At 36.3% G+C, this 17,564-nt stretch overlaps 1 protein-coding gene across 1 annotated transcript; it reads left to right on the top strand.

Moving 5' to 3' along the window:
- Nucleotides 1–5,024: 5,024 nt before the first annotated feature.
- Nucleotides 5,025–15,718, top strand: LOC145555706 (MACPF domain-containing protein At4g24290-like). The gene is made up of 7 exons (XM_081617439.1): nucleotides 5,025–5,720; nucleotides 10,092–10,330; nucleotides 12,144–12,345; nucleotides 12,472–12,540; nucleotides 12,691–12,877; nucleotides 13,759–13,925; nucleotides 14,722–15,718. Exons 1-7 carry the CDS (start codon nucleotides 5,460–5,462, stop codon nucleotides 15,400–15,402), a joined length of 1,806 nt encoding a protein of 601 aa, XP_081473565.1. The 5' UTR covers nucleotides 5,025–5,459; the 3' UTR covers nucleotides 15,403–15,718.
- Nucleotides 15,719–17,564: the final 1,846 nt, after the last annotated feature.

The raw sequence follows: 17,564 nt of genomic DNA, 5'->3' as shown, positions 1-17,564 counted from the left end.
GTAAAGGCGATCAAAGGCCGCATCATAAGTCATTCCTAAAGGAGTGTAAGTTCTTTTCTTCTTGGGCAATGGAGTATCAAGAGCTAACACTTCATTGAGATCAACTTGGCTTATATTGTTGGTAGTATTTTCGTGCTTAGAAGACGAAGAAGAAGGATGGTCGTTCTTCTTGTTTTTCCAAGTGTTATTCTTGTTACTACCAGCAGTCTTTATTAGCTCATCCTCGATATTGATGTCGATGTCGTATACAGCTTCGAAAGTGTCCAGTGGAAGAAATTTTGGATGTTCCCTATATTTATGAGTCAGATTTTGCATAAAGAGGCGAACCATCTCTCTTTCTTTGGGAGGATCTACCAAGAGTGAAGCCGTTTCCCTCCACCTGTTTAGATAAGCGGTGAAGCCTTCATTCTCTTTTTGTTTGAGAATGGAGAGTTCACGTTCAGAAGTTTTAGTTTGAATGTTACACTTGTAACGATTCATGAAACTTTCGGTGACATCTTGCCAAGTCACAGTACGCTTGGCATCTAGGGAATAGAACCATTGTTGGCAAGCATGTTCTAAGGAGAGAGGGAACACCGTAGGGAAGAGTGTTACGTCCAATCCCTTAAGAGCCATGGTTGCAGACAACGCCTTCAAATGGAATATTGGATTGTCAGTAGGCTTGAACTTTGGAATATCAGCAGTGGAGAACTTTTCAGGGAGTCTGTCTTTCACATCCAAAGGAGTGGGAGGCCGTTCCACATAAGTGAAATCCTCAGAAATCTTACTCATTTGTTCCTTCAGTTTGTCAAGGGTGGAAACAGTGACCTTGTTTTGTTCCATGGTAGTGACCCTAGTGGTAAGGGTTCGCATCATGGAAGACAGTGCCTCGATGGATTTGTTGATGTTCTCAATATCTTCTTTAGTGGCCATTAAGGTGATGAGTAATAGAGATGGAAAAGTTCTCTTTGAACGCCTATTAGATCTGAGAGATTGTTGCGGTAATGACTCGAACCGTATTAATCTATCCCTGTTCCTTGACCAAGTACTGTGAAATAAAATAATTCACTTAATTGTTTGACTCATTGCTCAAGATAGGAAAGGAAGGAAAAAATAGACATTTGAAAACAGGTGAGAAAACTCCACTCATTTTTTTATTATGACGAAAAAAGGGTGCATGAACCTAATATACGATCATAAACGACCTGGTGCACGACTCGAGTCAGAACATAAAGAAAGTGTGTGGACTATACTTGACTCGTGAGTGACTAAGTGATGTTATAAGACTCGTGGTATGATCGTATGGTTAGACATGTGAACAATAACCAAAATGACTGACGCGAGGACCAAATTAACACGGACGACTTAAAAAAAGCTGACTGGACTTATTTCAAGGGCACCGTGACACGGAAAACTGTACCGTGTCACGTGACAAGCTGCCGTGACGCGGTGGTTTTTTTTTTTTTTTTGCTGCAGGTCCACCGCGCCACGGTGGACTGTGCCGTGGCACGGGAATGTTTACTGCGCCACGGGAAACTCCACCGTGCCACGGTGGATGCTGACGTGGCACGGGGATTTTTTTTTTTTTTTTTGATAATTACTAAGTGAGTACGGTCCATTGACAATCGTTAGTCATAAAATAATCCACCATAGACAAAGAAAGATCGTTAAGGTTAGGATCAAAACGACCAAACATAAAACACGTAGGCACAATGATGCAAAGAATAGTTCGCAACCTAAGGTCAAGTTCTATGTTCGACTATGGTCAAGTTTATTTGGTGTCAATAGGGTACCATAGTTAAGAGTTTGGACGCGTTAGCAAGGCAGCCTCCCTTGAGGGTGTATGCCAATGGGCGGCTCCACGAGTTCGTGATGAAATCGAACTCGACTCCATGGTTTGGGTGGATTTAATAACTCGGATGAACCCTTATTGCCATGAGCGTTTTTGGGTTGATAGGGCTTAAATCCCCCGGGGCTAAGACGTATGTAGAACACATACGTTTTTTCAGAAAAATCGAAGGAAGTTGACTGTGAGAAGAGAAAATAAGCTACCGGACTGATTTTAGGACTGCTGTGACACGGTAGATTTTGCCGTGGCACGGCAGTCAGAAGATCTGACTGGTGCCCTATTTTCCTTCGTGCGCAACCAAGTTACTCAATTTTTCCTACGGGACAGACCTAAATGCGACGTTAAAACGTCTATGCATATGCAAAAATGCCAAATTAATCACAGGAATATTTTTTCAAGAATCTTTCAAGTCTCATCCACTCATCTTAATTAAATACCGATCACTCAAATCGATAAATAACCAAGAATCCTCCCCAGTGGAGTCGCCAAATTGTAGGCGTCGCTCGAAGTGCGCCTACGTTAAGCATTTGGTGAATATGCTTGGCACTCATAGGAAGTGGGAATTGACATAATACGATTAGGGATAAGGAAAGTAGGGAGCCGCCAACAAGTTTTTAAGGAACTTGTAAACCGTTCACGGATCATAAAAAGGAAACCACGATAAGGGACAACGATAGGCAACAACGATTGACCCGTGAAGGTTACACCCCATTCATAATCCATGAGATTACTAACTCCATATGGTTCGGAACCACGAAAGGAGGATCGGGGATGATGGTACGAAGTGAGTCATGGAGTCACATTCGCCCGTATTGGCCTCTACTCGATTCTTATATTGAAAAGCATTCCTGTGATCTCAAAGGCATACAAACAAAATATTCAATTTTCTCCAATCTATTATTAAGCTAAATTGGTTGAATATTAATTCAACATATAATTCTATAATATTTGTGATCACTTGATTAAACAACAAGATTAAAAAGGAACCTAAACCGATTGTCCAAATTATCTTATTAGGCGTGATTTCAATTACATATTCCCTTTAAACATGCAATATAGTGATCAATAAAAAATATAATAGAATAAACATTAATATTGGAAGCAATTTAACAATAATAGTGCTAGCCAAATCAAATAATAATAATAACAACCCTAATCATGATACTAGCTAGCAATATTAAAAATAAAATAAGAGTAATTAAATTAATTAATTACTCACATTCTGCGCGTTCCTTTAAATTGCTACATCATGAATAAACTGTTAGTAACTTCAATAAAAAAAAATATAAAGTAAATGAAAATTAAATTAAATAAAAAGTAGAGTTGATTTGGTCCAAACCCTCAGTTATTTGTACCTTTCACGCCTTGGTTTAAGGACGGAACCCTGGGTTAAGTATAGACTCCTTGGAGTGCTTAGGGGAATTGTTATGGAAGAATAAGGAGGCTAGAAATTAGGTTAAAGAGGGAGAAGAGAATGATTTTTGGTGTAAGGTGAGAGAGAATGATTATTGGTGCCCCGTACATCAGAAATGAAGGGGTATTTATAGGGAAAATGTGCTGAGGGAGCACACTGAACCCTAAAATGATAAAAACCCTAAAAAAGTATCCCGTGACACGGCAAACTGTACCGTGACACGGGAAGTCCCACCGTCAGACGACAAACTTTCCCGCGACACGGTACATTTTTAGTGTGACGCGGGAAATTTTCAGAAAACGGGAAAGAAAACGCGTTAAGGGTTTACGCGGAAAAGACACGGAATGTCCCGTGACACGGCACAGGTACCGTGACACGGCAGTATCCACCGTGTCACGGTATGGGAGACGCGGAAATTACACGGAAACAGCTCCGTGTCACGGGGAATCCCACCGTCAGACGGTGTAAATTCCCGTGACACGGTTGAAAATGCCGTGACGCGGGAGTTGTTTAGGTACGAAGAACGCAAATAGGACACGGAATAGCCCCGCGTCACAGCAAGGGCACCGTGTCACGGGGATTCCCACCGTCAGACGGTGCAATTTCCCTTGACACGGTGAAATTGCACTGTGCACGGTGATTCCAGGTTTTTACTCGTTTTTAAAACCATCATAACTTTTGATCCCTAACTCGGAATGAGGCATATAATATATCATTGGAAATCTTATCAAGTATACTTTCCAACCCAATTAGAATCAAGTCAAAATAATATGTAGATTTTAAAATATGGCCGTTTTAGTGGAAGGGTGTCGGTTTTAGGTCGAGTTTAGTGTTTTGCTCATATCTTTTTCGTTATAGCTCGGAATTGGGCTTATGATATATGGTTGGAAAGATTATTTAAAGGCCTATCCAACAAAATAATAATTGGATCAAAATTGTATATCCATAAAATCAGTTTCTCTCAGTGGATACGAAAAGTGGAAAATAGGTTATGGTTTAGGGAAATGAGCTAGAAACTGGATTGGTTCATGAAATATATTGGATAGATTATGGATTTAAGCACTCCAAAGATTAAATAATCAACTCGACCAATAATGGCGGTGAAAGGTGTTCATCAACGGGTTTTGTTTTGGGGAGACATTTTTAGGTGTCTACAATAATAAATTCACATCAAAATAATATTAGTAGTGTTGAGTTTTAAGTCATCTTGAAGAGAATCAAATATTTTAGAAGATACTAAATTTCTGGACATAAACACATTTACACCCTTAAATTACCTTCAAATCAATTAATTTCTAAGAAACACAGAAAACTAGAAGAAGAAAAAGGGGAGAGGGAAAGGGTGTTAGATTTAGAGTTGGAGTAGTGAGAGGAAGAGAGTGAGAGTGAGAGTGAGGTTGATTCCTAGAAAACCCAGAAAATTGGAAGAAGAAAGGAGAGAGAAAGTGTATGATTTTGAGTTGGTGTAACCGAGAGGAAGAGAGAGTGAATGAGGGAGGAACATGAATGAGAAAAATGGCGAAATAACATACATGTATTTAAAAATAACATATACGGAGTATATAATTTGAAATAACAAAGAGTTAACATCAAAAATAACATGAGTTTTATAAAACCTGGAGTACCGTGTGTCCGTGTGCATGGTACTTTAGGAGTACGTAGAAATTGCCAACACGCAATATTCATGCTTTTTCAATATTTTCATCCTTGATCCTAGATTTGACCATTCCAAGATTTGACCAATCTATTCCCCTTTTCTCACTCTTCCCCCCAAAAAATCAATAAAAAAACCCAAGTAAAGAAAACAACACCAACTCTTCGCAATCTTTGGTGAAACACATCAATTACGCTACTATGCAGCAGTTAGCAGCCTCTTCCTTTCTCATCCCCTTTTTTCTTCCTGCTTAATTTCTTCCTAATTGCTAATTTAGGGTTTCTTATCTTTCTCTCTCCTTTTTCGCCATTCTCAGGATTCGAGCTTTATTTACTCTATTCTCCTACAAATCCCTAATTTTACTCCTCTATCGTTTTCCCAATTCATATTCGAGCTTAGATTTTCGCAGTATTACCGCTTCAATCCTCAACTTTCGGCTATATTACATAGGGTTTGAGTATTGAAATTCATTTGAAAGGTTCATGGTTGAACTTCAAGAAGTTGTTAAATTATTTTATTTTTTTGCATGAAATTGGAGTATTTTTTGAGTGATGTTGGTGTAAATGGCATTGAAATTATCGGCTGCGAAAGCAGCTGAAGTGGCGATTGGATCGATTGGTCGTGGATATGATATTTCGGCCGATCTTCGGCTTAAATTTTGTAAAGGAGAAACATTGGATTCTCATTTGATTGTAATTGATGAAGATCATTGTCAAGAAATTGCTTTGCCCGGTGGAATTAGTGTACCTAATGTACCTAATTCTATAAAATGTGATAAAGGCGAACGAACGAGGTTCAGGTCTGATGTTCTATCTTTTCAACAGGTACTGCTGCTAATTTTATTGTTTTTCTTTGATCTGCCCGCCTCAAAGTGATTGAGCTTGTTTTGTTGCTCGCTTGCCATTATTTGGTTGTATAAGAAGTAGTGACACTTATATTTCAATAGAACACTGGAAGTGAAAACGTCGGCCAAGTATATTTAATTTCTACTGGAATTAAATTAATATGTAAACCTTATTAATTTTCATCATTAGGATTGGTTTGAAGTTTGTTATCTGTGCAGTTGCGCTACCTTGTCGCGAAGTTTAAATATGGGTAATGATGGAGGAATCTGGTGAAATTATGAAAGTGAACAAGAATTAGTAACTTAGTGAAGCTTTTTCCTTGTCCTTGAAATCTCATTATTTCCTTTATTTCGACTGCTGTCAGGCTAGTATAGGAGTTTAAGAACGAACACATGCTTTAGTTTTGCACCAAAGCAGAAATCTGTAGTACAATGTACTTATGATTATATTCATGACAGTTGTGCTTACGATATGTTATTACCAATTTCTATTAAAAAACATATTCATTAGAGCTACTACACTAGAATCGGTGTTTTTATATAAATATCTCAATTACAGGAACATTACTCATGAGAATAAGATGGGCTAGTTCTCATTATGCATGAATCTAATTATCAAAGTAATGAGGATTATACTTTTCATGTCTGTGGTATTTTAAGAGAGTGTGTTTGTTTATAGAATTGCTACCACATGTTTTACCATGAAGTTTGTCCTACAATACTTGACTGTCATTGTAGTATGGCCAAATATATATATTTTTTATTCTTTTGGATGAGATTCATGGACGTAGTATGACCAAATATTACCCATTAATTATAGCGAAGGAAAATAATCAGTTAGCAGCCAAACTTGAGATCTAAGAGTTAACTAAATATTAGATCGACTGCTAAGATTATGATTTACTCGATGTTAAAAGAATCCAGGGAGAAGCTTGTTCACCAAAAAATCCCCTCATTTAAAGACATAAAGATGAGAGTTGAGTATTAGCTGCCGGCTCCGTCTTTCCCCAGCAGAACATTTCATATATTACATTTTGTGCTCATTTAAAATTTTTGCTTTGTTTTTCCTATCAGCCGGTAACCACATGATGATCTGCATGAAAGGTGGCTGCCGTATTGCTTAAGCTATAGCGAATGCGTCTATTGTCTAGCCAGTCAGCCACTTCCTAAAAGGACTATGTTCATTGTACCCTCCTCCCCTCTCTCACCTATGGGCAGCTCCTACTAAAATAAGAAATCCTCGATAGCGCTTCCTTGCAGCTAGTCGAGTTGCCTTACATGATGGGGTTCATGTTGTCAATTTCTAAGCGTAGGATATTTTTACAAAAACACCGACTCTACTGTAGTAGCACTAATGATGGCTCGAATTGATGTTCATGTAAGATCTTTTATATTTTGCAGGCATTGAGTTGATGACACTTAATTTTTATTTATTTTATTTTTTTTTAAAAAAAATTCTGTAGAAATATGCGTCTAATTATCTGAGTGTTTTCTTAATTCATTCAACTCATATCTCTTCTTTGACACCACCTCCATCTTCTTTAATGCAAAAAACAGCGGAAAAAAGCTGGAAATTGAAAGGGGATGTACTGATGTAGAATGATTTCCTTGATTGGTGTTGGATACATCAAACTTATGTATCTCTAGCAGACCATAATCTTCCTAATCCATTCTATTCTATTGCTAAAACAAAATATGTTGTACATCATTAAAGGACACATGTCAACTTCATATGAAAATTTCTCCCGCCAAAACTATTTTTGACATCATTTTTTTTCTTATATTTTTTTCCTCCTAAGTTCTAAGAGAAAAAATATAGTAATTCTTTCAAAATTAATTAATGAGATTATGATTACTTTTTTGAATAAAGAATATTGACAACTATTTTAAACATATAATATCTATTAACTCGTGAAACACACGGGACTAAACTGGTTTCTACTGCTACTTGATGGTGCTATTGGGATTTGCTTACGACAACTTCTTTACTTTGATATTTTCATGACCTTGGTTTGTAGTATATATACCTTAATTGAACAGAACCAAATATTATGATTAACTTGTGAAGGAGTTTACCAGATATAAATGTACATTTATGGTTGAAATAAGTGCACCTTGGAAACAAAGATTAAACGAAGCTAGCTTTGCACAACCCTAAATTCTTGTGAAAAATGAGACTTATATTATCTTTATTTTTGTTGTACAACCCTTGCCCCCTTCTCGCCAAAAAAGATATAGTGTCCATGTATGCCGCTGAAATCTTGGACAGCTATTTTGCTTTCACTTTGAGCCGGTTATAAAAAAGCTTTAAGTACACCAAGGCTTTTCAAAGTTCCCTGTGCCTAAGGCGTGACTCGGTGTGGTATGTTGCAGTGAGACGCATATAATGAGCAAGATAATAAAACTATTGTGAGCCTTTAGTTGTGCCTTGGTGCGCCTTAGTGGCCTCCAAATCGCCCATGTGCCTTAGCCCGTGTTTTAAAGGCACGCCTGTGGCGCAAGGCTATAGGGGGTAAGCGCTTTTTTTTGGCTTGGCCGAGGCGTTTTCGTTAAGGCGAGGTGCACCAAAAGCGCCCTGTGGAGCACATGAGGCGCACCTGAAAGCTTTCTGCCAAATTTTCTTTACTGTTTATATAGTGCGCCTCACTTCAAAGAGGCGCACCTAGGCGCTGCATAACCCTTATCAGTTCAGTGCACCTTGTGTTTTTTTATACATTGGCATTAGCCGTGCGCCTCCATGAGCCTTAGTTGCGCCTCATCAAAATCCCCTCGCCTAGACCACAAAATGCGCATGACCCCTTGTGCCACAACGCCTTTTCTTCAAACACTGTTTTTGAGATACATGAGTTTCATGTTTGCTTTGTTTCTCATAAAAGAATGATATTTGTTTTTTGCAACTCATTGTAATTCTTAGTATTGTATTTAGTTATTTCATTTTAATTAGCATTGCTCAAACAAACATGAAACAGAGGCTATAATAAATATGTTTATCTATCAAACAAGGATGTATAACTATGATGGAGCTTCAAATAAACATTTAATTGAAAAATAATACATAATGTTCAAACCGAATAACATACTTACACGATTCTTTTTTAGTTAACTCAATTCTTTTATCAAGTTTGCCAATGCTCAACCATCATTTATAAATATCTCTAATTATCAACTAGTAAATATTATAATAAGTTGATAATATGAATATATAATCGAGACCGTTTTAACAAAGTCCCACCTAGCTTTATTTTATCATAACTATAAATCACAAATTTAGTCAAATTAGAGTTTATTAGTTTAGGAATAGTGTCAAGTGTCAAAATGGGTCAACTAAATAAGAATGGAGGAAATATTAGGGGTTGTTTGGTTGGACCTTTTTGAATGGAGTTATGTCCATTCTATTCATTTTATTGTTTGGTTAGTCATTTTAGCTATGAAACTTCTACCAAGAGGGTTTTAATTCTACCCCATCCTCCTGGAATCTCATACTCACCTCAACCCCTAAGATTCAAAGTGCATTTATTTAATGAGATTTTGAAACTTTTGAACTTATACACCAAACAACTTCAGATTAATAAGGAATGTAGAATCCTTTCTCCATTAGTATGTGACTCCATACCAATCCATTCCAATTTAATTAACCAAATGACCCCTTCAATTGTGACAGAAAATTCTAAAGAACCCACACAAGCTACAATGTTAAGACATTTATTGATCACACATTTTACTCAAGGCTTCTATTCTAACAGCTCGTGTGATTCACATTGAAGTAATTGCTTCAAAATAAGGTAGGTGTGCAATGGAGTACTTCAAATTGAATTCCCCTTCTGTTTGCATGTTGGGAGTATTATTTGTATTAGATATATTGAAGAAGCATGCTTATCATCTTTAAACTCTCCTTTTCAATTCAGAAACTCTGAACATATCCCTGTTATTTCAGAAATAAGTGCTTCCCAATATGGTTTCTATGGTATTTAGGCTCAAACAGTGCTAAAGAAACTGGTTGAGAAGAATGAGATTGGAGACCTTATAGCATAAAAGAGGAAAAAAAAGTCAGTTGATACATTTTTTGATCCTAAACATAGGGACTTGTGTTTAGAGGTTGAAAGGCCATCAAATGTCAATTGTTTTTCTGTCTAAATATTTAATCATTTTTGGTTGCCAACGTGTAGCATCATTGCCTGTTGTCGCTGTTGATATGTATGCTGACCAGTTATCATATCTTTATGGATGATTTGTTTCTCCTCCCCTCCTTTGATCCCTCCCCTCCTTTTTGTGTGCTAGAAAAAAAAGTATGACTTGCTATGTATATTATGGCCTTGTTTATATTTTTCATATTTCCGGGTTATCTTGGCAGATGTCTGAACAGTTCAACCAAGAGATATCATTAACAGGTAAAATACCCTCTGGCCTCTTCAATTCTATGTTTGACTTTTCGGGATGCTGGCAAAAGGATGCAGCCTACACAAAAACATTGGCTTTTGATGGGGTTTTCATTACCCTGTATACTGTTGCTTTAGAGAAAAGTCAGCTAGTATTGCGTGACCATGTTAAACAAGCTGTCCCCTCGTCATGGGAGCCTGCTGCACTGGCAAGGTAAAGTCATGTTCATTTATTATGCTATTATCTCTAGTTTGATAGGTGCATCCTTTTCACCTAATAATACTTCAATTGAAATTTATTTTTAGCTTGATATTGAACTTGAGATTTGTTCGGTGGATATGTATAACAATGGCCATGATGCATTTAGTTTTTCTTCATAAAAATTCATTACTATCTACAGGGGTGATATTGAGGGTTACAGTTTTTTTGTAAGATAAACTCATTTTGGGACAAATTGCATGATCATGGACATTAGCAAGTAGCAATGGTACTTTCTTTGCGAAATTCAATATAAATTTTCTTTTTTCGTGATTATCATTTATTACCAATAACCATATGGCCTATACATGCAAATTAGGTTTCGAATTATATGAAGTATTATTTAGCCTTAATGTGAAGTTGTATGATTATAATAGTGGGGATGTACCTATATAAAATATCAACCCTTTGATAGTTTGATATATGGGTTCTTCTAAGGTGTACCCTTGTATATTTTTCTAAAAGTCTATTATCCTTGTGTGTGTGAAAGTGTCTCTCTCTAGTAATAAATTTTGTTAGTGGGTCTCATTTTTAATTATGCTAGAGTCCATGTTTAAAGTGGTAGAAACTCAGTTCCCACTTCTTATCTAAACTCATTTTCCCAACCTACACAAGAAACCTTTCTAGTTTTATTGTTTTGTTCCCAGATATGGAAAATTGCAAGACATTTACAAATGAAATTAATCAACAGAGTGATATCCCAGCGGGGTTAAAATTACACTTTTAAATTCATAAGGGTTCCTTAGAGGCTTCTAATAAATCTAGGGTACAACGATGCTTTATGATAAACCCCAAGGGTATGTTGTAGAAAACACCTTATTTTCTTTATCAAAGGTGAATACAAAAACAGGACAAAAGTCTGTTTTGCCACCGTCTGCAAGTGCACTGTCCTTTTTGAGCATGGTTTAGTCATTATTAGTCATACTAAAGCAAGCTTATTTGGTGTAACGATTGTATGCTCATGATTTTGGATTGATGGGAGGATGATGCTTTGAGTTAATTGTTTGATCAAGAACACTTTTTTACTATATTTAGTGACTAGTCACTGCTGACTAGTCTCAAGAAAGGCATTTGCTATGCTTTCTGATAAAAGGTTTTTAGTAAGCTATGTAGGTTTAATTAAATCAAAAACAACATTTGCTTGCTTATCTTTTCTTTTAAATGATGAAACTTAATATCGAAGTTAATTCTGCCCTCCACTTATTAAGATATTTGAGTCTTGTGTAAACCATGTCACTACCAAGGCATCTTGAAAGTGATTTTTATTCCATGATTTGATATCTGAAAAGGGTATTGGAGGTTTTTATTCAATGGTCACATTGGCCCCTGTTGGATATCTATTGCTTCAATTTGAATTATTTTGAGGTTACCTTACCTTAACTTATATGAATCGAAGAGATACGTTCAACCCTTCATTTCCGATTCATTAGAAAGCCAAAAGGTTTGAAACAGTGTCCCAAACAGATCTCTCTCTAAAGTTGTTATTCCTTTTTCTACTTGACAATATCTTGTTTAAAGATGTTAGTTTTAAATACAGTGGCTACATTAAGCTGTTTTTTTCCCCCATGGCATGCTTTCATCAAGGCCTTATCTTATGAAGGCCACCTTTTAATTGGTAACATCTATTTTTGGGTTGAAGGGCTTATATGATTTCAAATTATGCAAGATTTTTAAAAAATCATTCCTTGGTATAAGTCTGATATTATTCAAGATGTGTTCTGCTACTCCATGATATCAGCCTTTGACTTGTGCTTCTGAACTACTTCAGGTTCATTGAAATATTTGGGACACACATTATTGTTGGGGTAAAGATGGGAGGAAAGGATGTTGTATGCGTAAAGCAACAGCACTCATCACACCTTCAACCTGCTGAAGTGCAGAAAAAGTTAAAGGAGATAGCCGACAAAAGGTTTTTAGATTTAAATGGGCAGTACGACATGAACTCTGGTCATATTTTTCAGGATGGAAAGGTTTTCTTCTCTGTCATAAAATGTTTTATTGTTTGGTTGCATTTTGATGTGTTTCTTCCATTATTTGAGCCAAGTGATAATTTGGCTGGAAAAAAGTTATCTAACTGATTAGTCTTATCTCCGCAGTTTGATGTTCGGGAACAACGTCTGAGATTTGCTGATATGAGTCCTTCTTGTTCATATTCACACAAGGAGGTATTTGTGTAGTGCAATGTGCCTTGGTATTATGGTCTAAGTTTCTTTGATATTAGAACATATATATATATATTTTTTTTTTTTTTGATATTGGAACATCTTAAAATATCCACTATTTATCTTTTCTTCAACCTTTTTCATTTGTTCCAGGATATTACTACCATCTGCAAGAGGAGAGGAGGAAATGATAATAGGAATGTTCCTCATCATGAGTGGTTACAAACTGTACAATCTGAGCCAGATGTGATTTCCATGTCCTTTATCCCTATCACATCTCTATTGAATGGTGTCCCTGGAAGCGGGTTCTTAAGCCATGCAATAAATCTTTACTTACGCTGTAAGTTCATGTAGCATTTGATCTTATCACTTTAATGCTGTTGGTTGACTTGTTCGAAATAGATTTATGTGAAGTAATATGATAATGATTTTCCAACCCAATCATTGCTCTGTCAAGGCTAAGTCAAGGGGAAACACTGCCCTAGTCTAAGCAGATCAAGGTGGGTAACCCTTGCTTTCCATTACCTGGGAAGTGATTCAGCTGGTTTATTTACTTTGATGGTGTTAACTAGTTGGTGCACCAAATGGCTATTTGCTTTCTTATTTGTCTATTTTAAATGCAATAAATTGAAAGGAACTAGGTTAATCACTCAAGGTGTCTAATGCCTGAGGAGACAATATACTGAGTTGAGCTCCCTCCTTCCTTATAAATCCTCTCAACACCGCCCCCCCCTCCAAAAAAAAAAAAAAATATAGAGTAAATTGAGCACACATAAAGGAAAAAGGAAAAGTGGTTCAGGGAGGAAAATGTCTAGATACCTGCACTTATTTTTGGGCATTTGTGTTGGAGTCTGTTGGTCCAGGTATAATTCTATTACAGCTGTTGGTTGAACTCCCCCCTCCCTAATTAAAATATTGAGGAGTGCTTGCTCTCAGAAAAGGTTGCCTTGCTATTGGCTTGATTCAAAAAATTCTTCATGTATGCTCTTTACGAGATACATTGTTTATTCGGGAACTGAAAAAATGACTTTTAAGTTAATTTATGTGGTCAGTTGAAGATCATGCTTTGCTTAATCCAAGTTAAATTATACCATTAGAAACCTATCTAACCTTGTGTTGGTTGCCATTTCCGATGGGCAGACCAAGGCTTATCATATCAGTCGCTCATGAAGTTGTTAAAGTTTTTTTTTTTTGTTTTAAATTTGTTTGGTATTTTTGCAGACAAACCACCGCTTGAAGAGCTTCATCAATTTCTGGAGTTTCAACTACCAAGAACATGGGCACCTGTGTTCAGTGAACTTCCCTTGGGTCCTCAACGCCGGCAACAAAACTATGCTTCTTTACAGTTCAGTTTCATGGGCCCAAAGCTTTATGTGAATACCACACCGGTACTTTTTCTTGACCGTTTAGTCCTCATCTTTATGTGATTTGAAAGCAGACATTCTTTGCGTTATAGCTGTTTAACCATCAGGGTTATTTAATTTTGCATTTACAAACCTGGTGAGGTAGCTAAAATTTACTTATCAACAAACAAGTTTGATACAGGATCTTAAAATAAATTGTGGATCACCGAAGGTTCACCATCAATTCAAATACGCACCGAACAAATATTTCATGTTAAGAAGATAGGATACTAAGTATTTAATATTATACTCCACCCGTCCTTTTTGTTTGCATCAATTGCTTATTCATTCTCCTCAAAACAAGTTTGACCACTTCTATCTTTAAATGTGTATTAGTAAAACTATAATAAGTTGATTTTATGTAATTTTATGTTCAAATGAATCTAGTTTTTGATTATTGATTATCAAAAGTTCAAAACCCAGCTTTTGTCACTCGTATATAAGCATTCTATAAGAGACTGTTTCTGTCTTATATACTTCATACTTGTTTCGAATCTTGCAACTATTCACAATTTGAGGGAACTTCAAATTATATCCAACAAATAAGATAAACATAATTGTGTGGGATCTTGTATGATTTATCTCAATGAGTGTTTTAAATAATTATTAAATTTTAGTTTAGTAATATTTAATAAAGATATTAATGGTCAAAGATTTGCCTTGGCAAACATGCACTTAAAAACAGGACTATTTAATTGTAGTCTTCAGCAAGGTGTTATGAAATTTGCTCCCTTGGAAGCAGGTGTATCTTAATTTGTCTTGCTTCTGAATTTGGTTGCAGGTTGATGTAGGTAAGAGGCCCGTGACTGGCCTACGGCTTTATCTTGAAGGTAGGAAAAGCAATCGTGTGGCTATCCACCTGCAGCATTTGTCATCTCTTCCTAAGATTTTTCAATTGAAGAATGATTCTGCCGGAAATTTTTTGCAAGAACAATATGACCGGAGATTTTATGAGAAAGTTGGATGGAAGAATTTTTCTCATGTATGCACAGCACCGGTTGAGTCTGATGAAGATCTTTCAATTGTAACTGGAGCCCAGCTGCAAGTTGGTGATTATGGGTTCAAAAAGGTACTCTTTCTTAGACTCCGTTTCTCCACAGTTCTGGGAGCCACACCAGTAAAAAACTCAGAGTGGGATGGATCACCAGGTTTGGGCCGCAAGTCAGGGCTCATATCAACCTTAATTAGCCAACACTTCACGACTGTGGCAAAACCACTGCCACAGCCAGCTGATGTGAATATCAATTCTGCTGTTTATCCTGGTGGTCCTCCTGTTCCAGTTCAAGCACCCAAACTTCTGAGATTTGTTGACACCACAGAAATGACAAGAGGACCACAAGACACTCCAGGCTATTGGGTTGTTTCTGGTGCAAAACTCGTTGTTGAAAAGGGTAAAATCTCACTTCGCGTGAAATACTCATTACTTACTCCTATTTTACCTGACGAGGATGAGTCGGAATAACTGCATAGTAGTCTCCTCATTTCTGGAATTGGGTTAAAATCTTTGGATAAATCATTTGAAGGAAAATTTGTTCTGGAGTAAATGGGTGGAGTTTTCACGATTGCTTGTGTAATTTTTTTTGGATGCAAATCACCGTGCAACAGAGTGTGAAAGGTGGTGGGCATTATCGGCAATTTTTATGGTGGTTGATCCGTGAACTTTTGGTTATATCCTTTTCACTTCACCTAATGAAAAAAAAAAAAAAATGTAATTGTAATGTAATTTGTCAATCTTCATTTATAAAAAGGAGTAAAGAGGCCAGGTATTTGCAATTGAAGACTTGAAGTGCTTGTGTAAATTCTATTGCTCTTATTTCGTGTTTAAGGGTTATTGTCTCATTATATGCTTGTCTGTGTTAACTATCTTAACTAAGGCTGTCTTTAAGAATTTGATAATTTAAGACTTAGAGATCAGACTGAACTTTGGACCTAAACCTTGTTCAATTGTGTGAACCCTTATAAAAACCTATAGTGAACTTATAGGTTATTCTCTCCGTCTAGATTTTGACATGTTTGAGTATTTGATGACCTCATTTCACTTTTTATACTCCATTCGTTTTAAAATGCTTGTTTTACTTTTTATTTTAAGTTTTTTTTTTCTCCTTTATTTGGAAAACTTTTATAATTTTTAATTCATTTCTCTCAACTAGTGACATCCAATAGAATTATATTTTAAGGGAAATTCCCATTGGTACACCCGTGGTTTTGACTTTTTCCATTGATGCACTACAAAATTTTTGCCTTTCTATCGGTACACCCATGATTTAGTCTTTTTCCCAACCGTGACTAACACCGTTAAAAAGTATTTCATTAAGTTAAAATAATTAGGAAAAAACTATAATACCCCTTTTAAATATCTTATGTCTTGATTTGCGTGTCGAAAATTGTTCGGTTAAATTTTTGGGAGTCCTAGTCATTAAGGATCCAAATTAACCTCAAAATTAGCAAAAAAATAACCACAAATGTCTCATATGCGTGTCAAAAAATATCTCGATTTGAGTGTCATTACTTTTTTGTGATAATAATTGTTCGATTAAAGTTTTAGGAGTCAAAAAATAACTCACTTTGCACGTCATGATATTTCTTTTTTGTTTTGTCATGACACGCAAAACGAGACATTTTCGTTAATTTTTTTTTACACTTTCGAGTTCGATTTATATCCTAAAGGGATCAAAATGATCCCTAAAACATTAACCGAACAATTACTATCACAAAAAAGTAATAGCACGCAAACCGAGACATTTTTGACACGCACATGAGACATTTGCGCTATTTTTTTTTGCTAATTTCGAGGTTTAGATCTTTAAAGACTAACATGACTTCCAAAACTTTAACCGAATAATTTTCGGCACGCAAATCGAGACATTAGATATTTAAAAGGGGTATTATAGTATTTTCCTTAATTATTTTAACTTAATGAAATACTTTTTAACGGTGTTAGTCACGGTTGGGAAAAAGACTAAACCTTGGGTGTACTGATGGGAAGGCAAAATTTTTGGAGTGTATCAATGGGAAAAGTCAAAACCACGGGTGTACCAATGGGAATTTCCCTAAATTTTATTACCTTTAGATTCCCTCTTCTTCAATTTACCATCTATTTTGGGTAAAAATATCCCTATCATGTGGTCCAATCAGAAAAAGACACGTGTCAAATTAGGATAGCTCCAACTTGGTCCACTTATATCCTGACACGTGGCCTCCCTAATCAGCAAAGGAAGTGGTGGCATTCAGAACTAGGGGGGTTCAGATCCGGGTACTCGCTTTTTCGGGTACCCGAAAACCTGGGTATCCAGATCTTCGGGTAGTTTAAAATTCGGCCCATGACCTGACCCGAGAAATCCGAGTACTCGGGTTTTGGGTACCCGATTTTCTCGGGTCGGGTCATAGGGTACCTGAATTAGTCATGATAATATTACTGCCAAAATGTGATAAATGATAATCAAGAGCTGCCAAAAGTTCACAATTAGAAATTAAGTAATGAAAATATTCCTTATAATTACAAATTGCTATTGGCATCAAGGCATTAAATAATTGAACAAAAACTAAAGGATTTACGGGATTTTTTTTTTTGTTTTCCCAATTGTACATAAACAAATGAATAAGAAATTAGTGGAGGAATAATAT

Source organism: Chenopodium album, chromosome 1 (genome assembly GCF_948465745.1).
Source record: "Chenopodium album chromosome 1, dcCheAlbu1.1, whole genome shotgun sequence".
NCBI lineage: Eukaryota > Viridiplantae > Streptophyta > Magnoliopsida > Caryophyllales > Amaranthaceae > Chenopodium > Chenopodium album.
Note: the sequence above shows the minus strand (reverse complement) of the source record. Positions and strands in the feature narration are given on the sequence as shown.